Here is a 15468-nt window from a genome sequence, read left to right on the forward strand (position 1 = left end):
ATGTCAAAGTTGACTACAATTCTATATCGATATTTTTGAATAAACTCAAATAACGAAGAACGAGGAATATATATATACCTATACATATAAAATGTTTTAGTAACTTGTTAAAGAGTTTACTTATTATTTGATAAATATGTTTTTTTATAGACAGAGTTTAAAACGACCATACCATGTTTATTTAATTACGTGCAACAGTTTACATTATAATTCTTAAATATCGATGTAGTGTATCGACGAGTGAGATAAATCTCTAAGCTTAGTGAACGTTCCTTTTCTCTTAAAAAATAAATAAATAAATATTAATGCATATTTTTTTAAATAAAGCTGTATTATAAATTAGGAAAACTATTCAAGAAAAACTACGAAAATAAATAATATTATTTTTAAACGTTTCTAATATTTCAGGCTGTTACGTTTAAGTTTGACAGCATTGAAAGACAGATAAATCTGCGTTAATTTTTATACCTACTTGCGGCAGCTGTAGTGCCAAATATATTTCACTTGAAAAATCTGACTGATTAAAGCTTTTATTTCAATTATTCTTTAGTATATTAGGAAATATATAGACAAATTAAATATGGATGACTTCGAGAAGGAGAATGAAAGTGACCGTAACAAGGTAACATAATTTAATTCCGACAATGTTTACAAACTTCTCGATTTCGCCTTGTATTTTGATATTCTAAAAATTCTCACATTTTCTAGAACATCTGTCTATATTAACCCACATGAATAACAAATATACCTTAGCAGCAGATATTAACAGCAGTTTGAAATACTAAGAATGATTATTTTCAGCTTATAATACTTATAAAAAATCAAAAATCGTTTATATATAAGTATCATTTTAAATTTAATTGTTATGGTAAAATTCTTAAATAAACTTATTATAAGAAACATACTAATTGACTTTAATAATGCATGAATTAAAATAGAATCAAAATTTTATAGGCATTATAGTAAACTAAGATAAATAAATGTAAATAACTGTTTACAATATATTTCTTTTTTAGGACCGAAGCCCATCTCCCGGTGTTAAGTCAACAGCGGTTGTCAAATATACAGCATTTCAAAGCCCAGTAGGATATGCTAGACTGCAATGTAATACAGATCTCAACCTACCCCCTTCCAACTGGGGTGGGATCGACACATATGGCCTTAAACAGATTATTACGAGAGATAGTGGGCTTTCAAGGTATGAAACTTTTGTATTTTATTATTATTACTCACCCTAAGTATCCTGTATTGTAAGCTATTGACAGATAATTATTATGTTTCACTTAACTTATTATTAACTCATGTTTAATTGTTCCACCCTTGTTGGCTCAGTGGTTATAAGGCTGCAGATCTCAAGGTCCACTGTTTATATTCCAGATAGTGTTAGTAAAATATTGAGTTTTTCTGTCAAGAAAATCTCAGTTTACTAAGTTGGTCTGCAAGTTGTCTTTCTTTGGTTATATATGAATAGCCATCCCATCATATCATACAGCGTTTTGCCCTGGGGTAGAGCGATTGGGGCAATTGTAATGTGTTTGAAAAGGGCAAAATTACCAGGGGTATAAGGTTGCTTGATTTTTATAATAGTGGTAATTTTTATTTATATAATATAAACTGTAATGCAATTTTTGTGAAGTAAAAGCTTCAACCAAAGTGTTCTGAAAGACAATCCCGCACTACCCTGATCATAGGCCAGGGCCAGTGTTGGGATTATAAGAGTGAGCTAATAGAGATATCATCAGTATTTAGGCACAAAATTACTTAATTTAATTTCTCCGGTGCAGTTGCCCAGTTTAAATTGATCAGTAGAATATTAAAAAGTTTATGTTTGCTCCACAGTTTTAGAATGGCGCATATGTTTCCTGACTGTGTCGGTGAAGTGGATGTTATTTCAGATGCGGAATGCATAAAAAAATTACTTAAATTGCCCTACCAGCCCAATGGAACAGTATGTCAAAAATTTAATTTAATTTTTTTAATTATTTAATTTATCAAGTAATATTTTAGCTTAAGATGCTTATATAAGATTCTTATGGTATTCTGGCTGAGGAACTTGATTCCCTCCATTTACGTAATGCACGTTTATGTTTTTAAAATAACCTTTAACATTTATCTCACAATGTAATAAGTTGAACGGGGTAATGCCATTAAATTTTCTATCGACATCAATTATGAAATATAATGTTATAACATAAAACATTTTTTTTTATCTTGTTTTTAAAATTAAAATATTGTTTCAGGTTAGCATGATGGTGCACAGAGTAGAGAACACACTACTTTTAGATGATTTTGATGTTTATGAGTATCTAATGAAGTCCGAATGGTCTTGGCTGAAAGATTTCTTCTATGAAAACATTCTTAAAACTATGTCCGAAAAGGTTTTATTTCTTTTTATTTATCATTATGATGTAAAGTTCATATGTTTTTTCTTTATTTACTTTGAATATACTAAGCTTATAATTAGTGATTTTTGTATAAAAAAAATAAAAATTGATATCGGAACTAACCATTGTGCCAAAGCATGCAAGAAGTATAGAAAAAAGTGTACATAGTCATTATAAATATTGACTTTTATTTATACAGATAATAAAATAAACAATTATTGCAATATTTAATAATACATTTAATATGTATTTACAGGAACGTATGTCCTTGACGTTCGCTCCGAGTCCCAGCTCAGCATTACAGTTGACGCATAAGTTTCTGTCTCATAGCGTGGTAGAGCTACCTCAGCCTTTACCTAGTGTTGTACCTCATACTCCTATGTGCTTAGCCGGTATGGATGTATTTATTTTCAACATATTTGGGATATATTTGTTAGGGAATAAAACTTATTATATTCACATTATAATATTACAATAAATTATTTACTAAAAAAAAATTACTTAGACATACTAATTTTACATTACATTACTAACTTTTTTGATAAAAGAAATAAATGTATGTGGTTATAAATTTCAATATATACATAAAAGAAATGTTTCGAATTTCCTTAAAAACTTTATTACATGTAACATTTGTTCCAAAGGGCCCTTTCTTCCTGAACCCGACACTAGACCAGAAGAGCCGACCAATGAGAAGAGTTTCAACCGAAACGTTCTCTGGACGTTTGAAGAAATACACATGTTAATCGGCAGCAATCTACCAATATTCGGTGACAAAGACCGACCATGTGTCAGTCTCCGTTTAAGGGACGCCAGGGAACCAATAAACGTACTGACAGGTATAGACTACTGGCTGGACAACTTGATGTGCAACGTACCTGAAGTTCTAATGTGCTACCATCTAGACGGCATAGTACAGAAGTACGAGCCGATGAAAACCGAAGACTTACCTAATATGGAGAATTCGAGATTTTCACCGAAAGTCATAAGAAACGTCGCCCAGAATATATTATCGTTTCTTAAATCGAATGCCACGAAAGCGGGTCACACTTACTGGCTGTTCAAGGGGCCGCACGATGATGTGGTGAAGCTGTACGACCTGACGTCGCTCTGTCCAGATGACATGGACAACCCGTTCACGACGCCGGTAGCCATGCTCCTGTACAGAGTGGCCAGGAACATGCGGCTCATGAACAGGTCCAAACACGTGAGGCAGCTGCTGGAACACGTCGTGGAACTGCTGCAAGAGGAACGCTATCCGCAGATCGTGGCTTCTTCGCACTACATGTTGGCAGATTTGTACGTGCCGGCGACTACTAATCCAGCTTGTCCCAATTTTAAAGGTTAGTTGGTTTTATAAGTCAAAACTGGAAAAAAACATTTTCAATTGCATGGTTTTCATTTAAGTCCGGGCTTAAAGGTACCGGTACCTTCCATAAGAATTGGGTTATGAAACTCAGCGCTGCAGGGAGACAACGTGAGGATACCATTATTTGTTAGATGAAATTCAGCCATATGAGTATCCATCCTTCTCCTCAAAAGGGAGAGGAGGCCTTAGCCCAGCAGTGGGACATTAACAGGCTGTTACTGAGTATCCATCATGCTCAAAATCTTCTTATGAGGAAAGGAGGTCTTTCCCAGCAGTGACACATACAGGCCGTTGTGTCATTACATCCAATCTTAAACAAGAATCACTGCCTAATCGTTACAATATTATTTCAAGATGAAAGTTCAGACTCCGAGGAAGAATCTGATTTCGGAGACTATGCCGAGTTCCCCCCCCACACCAAGTCGGAAGGAGACGGCGGATGTGAGCGAGACAAGTGCGACGACGACAACGTGGAGATCGTGAGCGACGCCACAGACAAGGTATTGAATTTTGTGTTAACTGTAACCCATCAAAAACATGTACCACTGAATTTTCATGTGCTTAATTTGTGATTATAATTCATCTCGTGCTTTACGGTGAAGGAAAACATCGTGAGGAAACCTGCATGTGTCTAATTTCACTGAAATTCTGCCACATGTGAATTCTACCAACCCGCATTGGAGCAGCGTGGTGGAATAAGCTCCAAACCTTCTCCTCAAAAAGAGGAGAGGAGGCCTTTAGCCCAGCAGTGGGATATTCACAGGCTGTTACGGTTACGGTATACTTATTATAATTTACTTATAAATAATTATTAATAAATACGAAAGTCGACTATACTCTTAGTTGTAAGTAGTTTTAAGTACTAGGATATGTTTGGATTAAAAAAAAATTAAGAGTGGTATTCCACTCATTATACATTCACGTGAAGACCTTAAAATCCACATAAAGACCGGCTGTCATCAATTTTTAAAGGCCGATTCCTACATTACAGGAATTATAAGTAAGTTCCTAATAGGATCAATTAATTGAAAAATTATAATAAAAAGATAAAAATTTATTAGTTTCGGATTTATTCCTTTGTATTCACCCCACTACTTATCTGGATGCCAAATTTGAACTTTCTAGATCATCTAGAACTGGGTTAGAGTTCTGATCTATAGGTATGTCAGTGATAAAAATGACGTTTTTTGGACGTTAATATCTCAATAACCGTTTGAGGTGTTTTTATGAAATTTGGAGCACATATGCCGCCAGTCTCAATATATGACCCAAATTTGATTTGTTTATGTGAAATAGTTTTTGGGTTATGAGGTGATCAAAAGTAGCTCCAAATGGTTCGTGTAATATTGGTACGGTGCTGCTCGCCAGTTCTGTTAGCTTGAACTTGGCTTGACACGCTACCGCGTGTCTAGATAATAATAGCAACATGAAAACTATAAATATTGCCTACTCTACTCTATTTCTTGAGGTAAACCATCTAGTGGTAATCATCACACACACGGACTCATATAGGAGCTGGCTGTAAATTACATAGTTTTTGAATGGTTACTTTCGTAATGTTTTTTTTTTTTTTTTTTATAGAATAGGAAGGCGGACGAGCATATGGGCCACCTGATGGTAAGTGGTCACCAACGCTCTTAGACATTAGCATTGTAAGAAATGTCAACCATCGCTTACATATCCAATGCGCCACCAACCTTGGGAACTAAGATTTTATGTCCCTTGTGCCTGTAATTACACTGGCTCACTCACCCTTCAAACCGGAACACAACAATATCAAGTATTGCTGTTTTGCGGTAGAATATCTGATGAGTGGGTGGTACCTACCCAGACGAGCTTGCACAAAGCCCTACCACCAGTAAATCCGGTTGGCATTTATCTTTTGTACAACTAAAATTAACCAATAGGTAGTGACAAGCTTACTTTAGATTTGGATTTCCAGAGATCACCATTATATGTACAACAAAAATGTCTAAAGTCTCAATCCCCACAAATGTATCCACTCTGATAACATCAAAAACTCTTAGTCTACAGCGAGTCCCTCGTTGTTAAGACTGTTTTACTTGGTGATAGAGTTTAAAATTTTTAATATTATATTTGATACGTGGTGGTAAGTAGCCCCCACCGTCCATAGGCGTTGTAAGAAATTTAATTATCTTTACATTGACAATACGCCAATGAAATTGGTAAATAAGATATGTCCCATGTGCCTGTTACACTGGCGTTCGTCATTCTTTAAACCGGAAAGAAACAATAATAAGTAGTGCTGTGTAGCGGTAGAATAAGTGATGAATAGGCGGTACTTACCCAGACATGCAAGCACAAAGCTTTACCATCTCGTAAGGTTTTTTCCAATATTAACTTAAAGCACAATAAATGAAATGTTTCCAGCCACAGGCGGCGAGCGGTGCGGCGTTGTCGCTGCAGTGTACGAGCGACTGCACGGGGGCGGGCGCACGCGGACTGGCGCTGCGGGACATCGGACACCGCCGCTCTGCGCGACGCACGGTACACACACACGGACTCACACGCTCGCACACACGCAGTGTACGAGTGACTGCACGGGGGCGGGCGCGCGCGGACTGGCGCTGCGGGACATCGGACACCGCCGCTCTGCGCGACGCACGGTACACACACACGGACTCACACGCTCGCACACACGCAGTGTACGAGCGACTGCACGGGGGCGGGCGCGCGCGGACTGGCGCTGCGGGACATCGGACACCGCCGCTCTGCGCGACGCACGGTACACACACACGGACTCACACGCTCGCACACACGCAGTGTACGAGCGACTGCACGGGGGCGGGCGCGCGCGGACTGGCGCTGCGGGACATCGGACACCGCCGCTCTGCGCGACGCACGGTACACACACACGGACTCACACGCTCGCACACACGCAGTGTACGAGCGACTGCACGGGGGCGGGCGCGCGCGGACTGGCGCTGCGGGACATCGGACACCGCCGCTCTGCGCGACGCACGGTACACACACACGGACTCACACGCTCGCACACACGCAGTGTACGAGCGACTGCACGGGGGCGGGCGCGCGCGGACTGGCGCTGCGGGACATCGGACACCGCCGCTCTGCGCGACGCACGGTACACACACACGGACTCACACGCTCGCACACACGCAGTGTACGAGTGACTGCACGGGGGCGGTGAAATTAAACTTCGTTTCAAGATAGGACATGGAGACAGAGATTGCCAAACATCAGGAGCACGCAGAGTCCGCAACAGACGCATAAGCGTATGATTATGTAATTATTATTTTTTTCAGAATGAGAAAATCAAAAGAGATGGCAATAAAGGCTTGGGACTCGAACCAGCGACTCGTTGTGGAAGGGCGCTGAAACACGCCCTCAAGGGACTTAAAGCATTGCATCATCTCACTATTGATAAATCAAAGGTATATTATAGCTTAAGAATATATTTTGAAGTAACCAATTCCTGGTTTGTTTGGCTTTTTAAAAAAAAGTAGGTGTACGTGCAAAATGGGCCAGCTCATGGTTAATGGTCACCACCGCCAATAGACATCGGCAATGTAAGAAATATTAACCATTCCTTCGCCAATGCGTGGTGTATGTAACGACCTTGGTAACGAAGATGTTATGTCCCTTGTGCCTGTAGTTACACCGGCTCACCCTTCAAACCGTCACCCAATAATACTAAATATTGCTGTTTGGCGGTAGAATACCTGGTGAGTGTGTACTACCTACCTAGACAGGGTTGCACAAAACGTTATTCATTGTAACCGTTATTATTGTAAAGCATTATAAAAATAATAATTAATTTAATTTTTTTGATTTTTTAATTTTATGTATTTATTCAAAGGAAGAAGAACGCGAGCGACTCAGACAACAAATCATAATTGAAGAGCAACATCCTAAAATGGCAAATCCCTATGAACCCATTTCAATGAACTACGAACCGCTAAAACGCAACAAGGACGGCAAAGAACACGTATCCAGGAGCAGGAGACGCAAGAAGGAGAGGAAAAACACGGATAAAGCTGGAAACTGTTTGATAGAGTCTAAATCGAACATAGACAAGAACGCCATATTAGTTAGAAAGGAGAATAACACGTTACCAAATTGGCACGAACCCAATAGAGATGACAATTTCGCGTGGAAACTCCACTTGAAGACTTTACTATACGAAAAAATATGCCTTGCTTATGCAACACTGGCCGAATACAGCTACTCACATGAACAGTTCGGCTTTTCCCTTAAGTATATTCATTTGGCCAGCAAATGTCAAAAGTTGTTAAGTAATATGATTATAAAAAGTCGCGTCGTCGACGCTGGCTGTCTCATTGGTAGAGTCGGTGACAATTTCTTCCAACTCAGCAAAAATTGGGCCAGCTTAGAGCAGTTCAAGAAGCAGTTCGAGACTGACCACGATATCGATGGTCAGATAAAATTGGAGATTGAAAAAGATATGGCGGAGGAGATCGATGGTGATGCAGGGGATGAGTTTGAATTAGGTGAGCTGGTCATTTTAATGAGCTGGGTTGCATTCGGAGGAAATTAGTAGAAGTATTTCTCACTTGAGTTATTTTATATAATTTTTTAATTGTTAAGATACTTTAAATAAAAATGTAATTCTTATATAAACAAATTTATACGATATACTCTCTTTTGTCACCAAAATTTTGTTCGACTGTACAACGTTCCGTTTCAGAGATCGCGCTCCCGCTGTGCGAGACGGACTCGATGTTGGCATCGTGTCGGTACTACGAGCGGGCGGAGCGGGCGTCGGCCGACGTCACGCACAAGCGGGGCGAGCTGCTGCGCAGGCGAGCCTCCGTCTGCAACGAGCTGGCCGTGCGGTACATGCACGACGCGCAACGTGAGTACGCGCTAACCACGCACGGACAGCGCACGATGTTTTTAAGTTTTATTAAATGTTGCTGTTTTTACTCAAATAAACTACTTGTACATACAGAGATCTACATTAAATACGCTGAAGAAGCAGACCAAACTGATCCCAAAGTGGAGCAACTCCGAGAGCAATTCTTGACGTTCTCCCGTCGCTCCTCCGAGTGTCTCGACGAGGCCACAGCGATATTTGAGCAAGTCAAGGATGTGCCTAATTTAGCTCTATTATATTGCAACAAGGCGAGGTACATGAGGTTCAAGGCTCATTGTGATCAGGGAAACTTTAAGTGAGTATATTCTAAAGAACTCAATACTCTTTGTTTATATGCTTCCTGTAATTTGAAAGATCTGCGTTGTTTGACTGGCAAATGGGCCAATATTTGTTAAAAATTCATCAATCAATTAAAAACCCTACATTTTGAACCTGTTCTTATACATTTTTATAATGTTAGCTAATGGTAGCTTTAAATTTTGGACTCAATTACCATTTAGAGTGGAGTCAGTTGTCTACCCGGGAATTATAAAAAAAAACAACAACAGGTTCAAAATGTAGGCTTTTTAATGATCATAGGTAGGCAAAATAAAGTTTTATTAATTTTATAAAGTTTTATTAATTTAATATTTCAATTATTTCCGAGTGTAGCTCCCAGAAGCGTAGCCTGTACAGCCAGGCGGAGGAGCTGTACTCGTCCGCGCTCAAGCTGCTCGGGCCGCGGGAGTCGTGCGGCGCCGTCTCCGTGTGGGACCTGGTCTCCTGGGAGCTGTCCTGCCATCTCTACACCAGGGCGGTGCTCATGCAGGACTGCCCTAGTTTATATGCTAATGTGAGTTACCGATAACGGGAAATTAATTGACTATGAAACAGCAAAAAAAATTACGCGTCTCTTGTTTAATCGGAGCTTTGAAATCTATTTATTTTGTAAAACACGTTATATATTAACTGTGCCCGCCGTCGCGACCCTAAAGCCAAACCTCACAGGTTCTCCGTTCGATCGCTTCGTACTTATACGATATCGTATCGCAGGAAGTGTCCGAGGTGGCGGACGCGTTCAAGCACGCGCTGAGGCACTGCCCGCTGAGCCCGGGCCCGCGCCAGTACCTGTACCAGTTCCGCGCCGCCATGATCTACCACCGGCTGGGCTCGCTGCACCACGCGCAGTTCCGCGCCGCGGACGGCCCGCGCCGGCGCGGCCTGCTGCTCGCCACGTGCGCGAACTACGAGCGCGCCGCGCGGCAATTCGCGGCGCTGGAGGACGCCGCCATGTTCCTCACCGTGCGCCTGGAGCACGTCGCCGCGCTGGAGGCGCACGCCGCCGGTACGCCCCCCCCCACATAAACGTGCCGCCCGCTATTAGACGCCGCCATGTTCCTCACCGTGCGCCTGGAGCACGTCGCCGCGCTGGAGGCGCACGCCGCCGGTACGCCCCCCCCCACATAAACGTGCCGCCCGCTATTAGACGCCGCCATGTTCCTCACCGTGCGCCTGGAGCACGTCGCCGCGCTGGAGGCGCACGCCGCCGGTACGCCCCCCCCCCACATAAACGTGCCGCCCGCTATTAGACGCCGCCATGTTCCTCACCGTGCGCCTGGAGCACGTCGCCGCGCTGGAGGCGCACGCCGCCGGTACGCCCCCCCCCACATAAACGTGCCGCCCGCTATTAGACGCCGCCATGTTCCTCACCGTGCGCCTGGAGCACGTCGCCGCGCTGGAGGCGCACGCCGCCGGTACGCCCCCCCCCACATAAACGTGCCGCCCGCTATTAGACGCCGCCATGTTCCTCACCGTGCGCCTGGAGCACGTCGCCGCGCTGGAGGCGCACGCCGCCGGTACGCCCCCCCCCACATAAACGTGCCGCCCGCTATTAGACGCCGCCATGTTCCTCACCGTGCGCCTGGAGCACGTCGCCGCGCTGGAGGCGCACGCCGCCGGTACGCCCCCCCCCACATAAACGTGCCGCCCGCTATTAGACGCCGCCATGTTCCTCACCGTGCGCCTGGAGCACGTCGCCGCGCTGGAGGCGCACGCCGCCGGTACGCCCCCCCCCACATAAACGTGCCGCCCGCTATTAGACGCCGCCATGTTCCTCACCGTGCGCCTGGAGCACGTCGCCGCGCTGGAGGCGCACGCCGCCGGTACGCCCCCCCCCACATAAACGTGCCGCCCGCTATTAGACGCCGCCATGTTCCTCACCGTGCGCCTGGAGCACGTCGCCGCGCTGGAGGCGCACGCCGCCGGTACGCCCCCCCCCACATAAACGTGCCGCCCGCTATTAGACGCCGCCATGTTCCTCACCGTGCGCCTGGAGCACGTCGCCGCGCTGGAGGCGCACGCCGCCGGTACGCCCCCCCCCACATAAACGTGCCGCCCGCTATTAGACGCCGCCATGTTCCTCACCGTGCGCCTGGAGCACGTCGCCGCGCTGGAGGCGCACGCCGCCGGTACGCCCCCCCCCACATAAACGTGCCGCCCGCTATTAGACGCCGCCATGTTCCTCACCGTGCGCCTGGAGCACGTCGCCGCGCTGGAGGCGCACGCCGCCGGTACGCCCCCCCCCACATAAACGTGCCGCCCGCTATTAGACGCCGCCATGTTCCTCACCGTGCGCCTGGAGCACGTCGCCGCGCTGGAGGCGCACGCCGCCGGTACGCCCCCCCCCACATAAACGTGCCGCCCGCTATTAGACGCCGCCATGTTCCTCACCGTGCGCCTGGAGCACGTCGCCGCGCTGGAGGCGCACGCCGCCGGTACGCCCCCCCCCACATAAACGTGCCGCCCGCTATTAGACGCCGCCATGTTCCTCACCGTGCGCCTGGAGCACGTCGCCGCGCTGGAGGCGCACGCCGCCGGTACGCCCCCCCCCACATAAACGTGCCGCCCGCTATTAGACGCCGCCATGTTCCTCACCGTGCGCCTGGAGCACGTCGCCGCGCTGGAGGCGCACGCCGCCGGTACGCCCCCCCCCACATAAACGTGCCGCCCGCTATTAGACGCCGCCATGTTCCTCACCGTGCGCCTGGAGCACGTCGCCGCGCTGGAGGCGCACGCCGCCGGTACGCCCCCCCCCACATAAACGTGCCGCCCGCTATTAGACGCCGCCATGTTCCTCACCGTGCGCCTGGAGCACGTCGCCGCGCTGGAGGCGCACGCCGCCGGTACGCCCCCCCCCACATAAACGTGCCGCCCGCTATTAGACGCCGCCATGTTCCTCACCGTGCGCCTGGAGCACTTTTCGACTCATACTAGACACAAAACGGGTCATATCCCAATTAAAACATGCCGTGTATTAAATATATTTATAGCATCCAGAAGTGAAGCTAAAATGGAACTCCAAATCTTACAAATTAATTTAAACAACTCAAACAATTACTCTTAAAAAGTCGAATAACACAATTGTACACATTCAACAAATTACAAGTCGCGTCGATAATGAATTAATTACTGTACCATTCTATTCACCGACAAAATGACGGTTTTTAAATAAGCGCGCGTTTTTTTTAACAACTATTGTAGGGATCAGGGAAGGAAAATAACTTATTTATTTAGATAAGAATTAATACCGTGTTTATAAACACGACTTCGCAAATAATGCATTGTTTTAAAATAAATTTGATTATAATAAAAAAAGTTATTGTGAGTCAACCTTAAAAGGTAGACATATGTTATCGCGGACTTTTTTCTAGAACTTTTTATGAGGAACAATGCCGTCATACATGATTGTTGCGTTACTTTAACCGTTTACGCGTTGCGTAAACGCAGTTCACGCAATGAAAGCTATCAAAAGGAATACATTTTCCCTGTATTTGCAACATTTTTATTTTTCATTGATGCTATGTTCCTATTGGTCGTGGCGTGATGTTATATAGCCTATAGCCTTCCTCGATAAATGGGCTTTCCAACACTAAAAAAATATTTAACTCGAACCCGTAGTTCCTGAGATTAACGCGTTCAACCAAACGAACTCATCAGCTTTATATATAATATTAGTATAGAGATTAAAATTCTATACGATATATGTTCTACACATAAGGTTTAATTTTTTTCTTTTATTTCGTGTAATTTAAATTAATAATATATATTAGCTGTGGTCGCCACATGCATAGAAATGAGTTGACATTGCGTCACGTGAGTCACGCGATTTAATAATATGGCCCCTATTAAAATATCACGTTAAATTAAATTACTTTATGACGGGATCGCGATATACTTAAATGTCGTTATAAATAGAACTAAGAGCCTTGAAAAATGTATAAACAATAAAATTACATAATAATATGTAGTTGTGTAGTAATTGTTAAAAAATTGTATATGATATTTTTCTATATTGTTGTGATCCGGTATAAAGGGTGAGTGAGCCAGTGTAGCTACAGGCACAGGGACACAACATCTTAGTTCCCAAAGTTGATGGCTTATGAGCGATGTAAGGGATGCTTAATATTTCTTATTCGGTGGCAATCGCTTACCATCAGGTGGCCCATTTGAGGCAGACTGATAACCTATTTTCAATAAAATTAAATTGAAACCATATTTCCTTTTACAGTATCACCGAATCTCAAACTGAAGGCACTCCAGAACGCAATAGAATTACTGAGGCAGTGTCACTCCATAATGAAAGTCTTAAAAGATCGCGAACCCGAAGAAAACAAGGAAGTTCCGAAGTCCGAAGAGCACAAGGAAGTTCCGAAGTCCGAAGACCACAAGGAAGTTCCGAAGTCCGAAGACCACAAGGAAGTTCCTAAGTCCGAGGACGGTGATGAGAAAACGCTGAAAGACGAACATAGTCTCCTCTGCCTTTACGAAAATCGATTGAATTTCATATTAAAAAGCGTCATACAGTATTGCAGATCGAAATCTAACAAGGATTACGAAAAAATGACAGACATGTATAAGAAATTGTATTGCGCTAGTTTGAAGATTAAAAAATCGGATAACGTTAGATTATATGCGGCCAGTATCTGTAACGTGCTCACTGCTATGGATGATATTAGCAAGGAGTTTGAATAGATATTTTTTAAAACTGTTTTTAAAAAGTTTTGCTTACCGTTGTATTTCAAATTTATTAAATAGCTTTTCCTCATGTCAAAGTGATAACGTGATCGTTAAAAAAAGATAGAAAAATCGGTGAGGTTTTTTTTGGATAGACAGAAATGTCAATGAGCTCTCATCGACCGGAAGCGGGTTTCAAACCTTTTTTTGATGTGAAACATCTATTGGTGATCTCTTTTGATATCATAAATCCTTCCATTCTTGTGTGCGTGGCGCGTATACAAAATAATTCGATGATATATATTTATATAAAAATAAAAATTATGAAACTATATTTCAATTTACTTCACTTCATTCATTCATTCGTTTCCATTCATTATAAATTCTTTTCTTAACCTCCTTCATAACAATTTCCTTCCTTGACGGCCAAATTTTTTATTTGTGTTAAGCTTATATTGTAAATCTAACAAAATGTTTTTAAATCAAAGCGCATTTTATCTTTAAAAGATTTGACAAATAAGCGAATCTCTTTATAAGTTTTGTAAATAATTATTTAATTGTTTTATAAATAAAGTGTTTTGTGTTCAAATGTTTGTTTGAGAGTTTTTTTTTTTATTTGCCACGTTTTATATTTGTGTTAACATATTTTTATAGGACTACCGATTGTCAGTCTTCGTGTTATACTATATTATTGTTGTATAGTACTATGAACCTTTATTTTATTTTATTTAATATTTTCTATCTTTGACGAGCCGGTTGGCGTGGTTGGTAGATGCTTGCCTTACACGCCGGAGATTGTGGGTTCGATTCAAACCCAGGACTGATTTTTGAGTGCATGAACATGTCTGTTTGTCCTCGGTCTGGGTGTAATTATATATATATAAGTATGTATTAACAAAAAGAAAAATAATATATGTAGTATATCAATTGTCTGGTTTCCATAGTACACGCTCTGTACAAGCTTAATTTGGGATCAGATGGCCCTGTGTGAAAAATGTCCCAGGATATTATTATTATTTAATAATTTGTTTCACAACATATATGTATATAACTGATGTCATAAAAGTAAGAGAAAACATATATTTTTATATATTATTATTTTTATATAGTTGTTTGAGATTAAGTAAAATACTTAGTTGATCTTCGAACATTGGGAGATTAATTATATTTGTTTAATTGGGAATTACATAAAATCACCATAGAAGGTATGGTTGTTTCTTAATAAAATAATCAATTTTCTAACATAGGTATAATTATGGAATCAATCGCAAATAAAGGAAATTTGTATTAGAGTGTATTAAAAGTTCAATCTTCAATTTTTAATATTATAAATATAAGTATAAATGTAATGTTTATTTAAACAAATATTATATATGAGATATGTACCTTTATTATATACATATATTAGCTAGGATTTATCGGTATAGGCTAAATCACATTAAATATTAAAACATAATTATTGTCTATGGAATTAAAATCAAAATGATTTATTCAACATTGATATTCACACCAGAAACTACCACCGGTTCGAAAAAGAAACATGCAGCCCTGAGAAGAACCGGCGAAATAAACTCAGCGGGTTTTTTTTTTCATGTATCGTTTACAAAAAAAAAGAAGAGAAATAACCTTGCGGCGGTCGTTTTATTCCAAAGGAGTACTATCATTCATAAATTCATTAATTGTATAATAACCTTTAGCACATAAGCGTTCCTTTACAATTTTTTTAAATTTAGCAACTGAGGCATTTTGAACGCTTTCTGGGATCCTGTTGTAGAACTGTATACATTGAGAGTTTTGACTCTATGCAGTCGAATAACGGGAGTAATTAATTTGTGTTCGTTCCTTAT

General features: G+C 42.2%; 1 protein-coding gene across 2 annotated transcripts; it reads left to right on the plus strand.

Annotated features, from left to right (window-relative positions):
* Positions 1–478: 478 nt before the first annotated feature.
* LOC126778081 (erythroid differentiation-related factor 1) lies at positions 479–14102 on the plus strand. 2 transcript variants are annotated; one of them, XM_050501444.1, is made up of 16 exons: positions 479–622; positions 1017–1198; positions 1840–1948; positions 2241–2378; positions 2641–2776; positions 3029–3727; positions 4108–4253; positions 6145–6261; positions 7038–7166; positions 7592–8243; positions 8441–8608; positions 8705–8924; positions 9281–9461; positions 9662–9953; positions 13176–13312; positions 13394–14102. In XM_050501444.1, the coding sequence occupies exons 1-16, from the start codon at positions 581–583 to the stop codon at positions 13637–13639; spliced, it is 3594 nt and encodes a 1197-aa protein (XP_050357401.1). In that variant the 5' UTR covers positions 479–580; the 3' UTR covers positions 13640–14102. The 2 variants fall into 2 exon arrangements, with proteins under 2 accessions (XP_050357401.1, XP_050357400.1); XM_050501443.1 differs by having other exon boundaries at positions 13176–14102.
* Positions 14103–15468: the final 1366 nt, after the last annotated feature.

Source organism: Nymphalis io, chromosome 25 (assembly GCF_905147045.1).
Source record: "Nymphalis io chromosome 25, ilAglIoxx1.1, whole genome shotgun sequence".
NCBI classification, from domain to species: Eukaryota; Metazoa; Arthropoda; class Insecta; order Lepidoptera; family Nymphalidae; genus Nymphalis; species Nymphalis io.

Bases quoted from the DNA above. Each gene is read 5' to 3' on its own strand.
- LOC126778081 (XM_050501443.1), top strand. From the start codon at position 581: ATGGATGACTTCGAGAAGGAGAATGAAAGTGACCGTAACAAG. The intron at 1,199-1,839 runs GTATGAAACTTT...TTTGCTCCACAG, and splicing joins AGAGATAGTGGGCTTTCAAG to TTTTAGAATGGCGCATATGT. The intron at 8,925-9,280 runs GTGAGTATATTC...TTCCGAGTGTAG, and splicing joins TGTGATCAGGGAAACTTTAA to CTCCCAGAAGCGTAGCCTGT.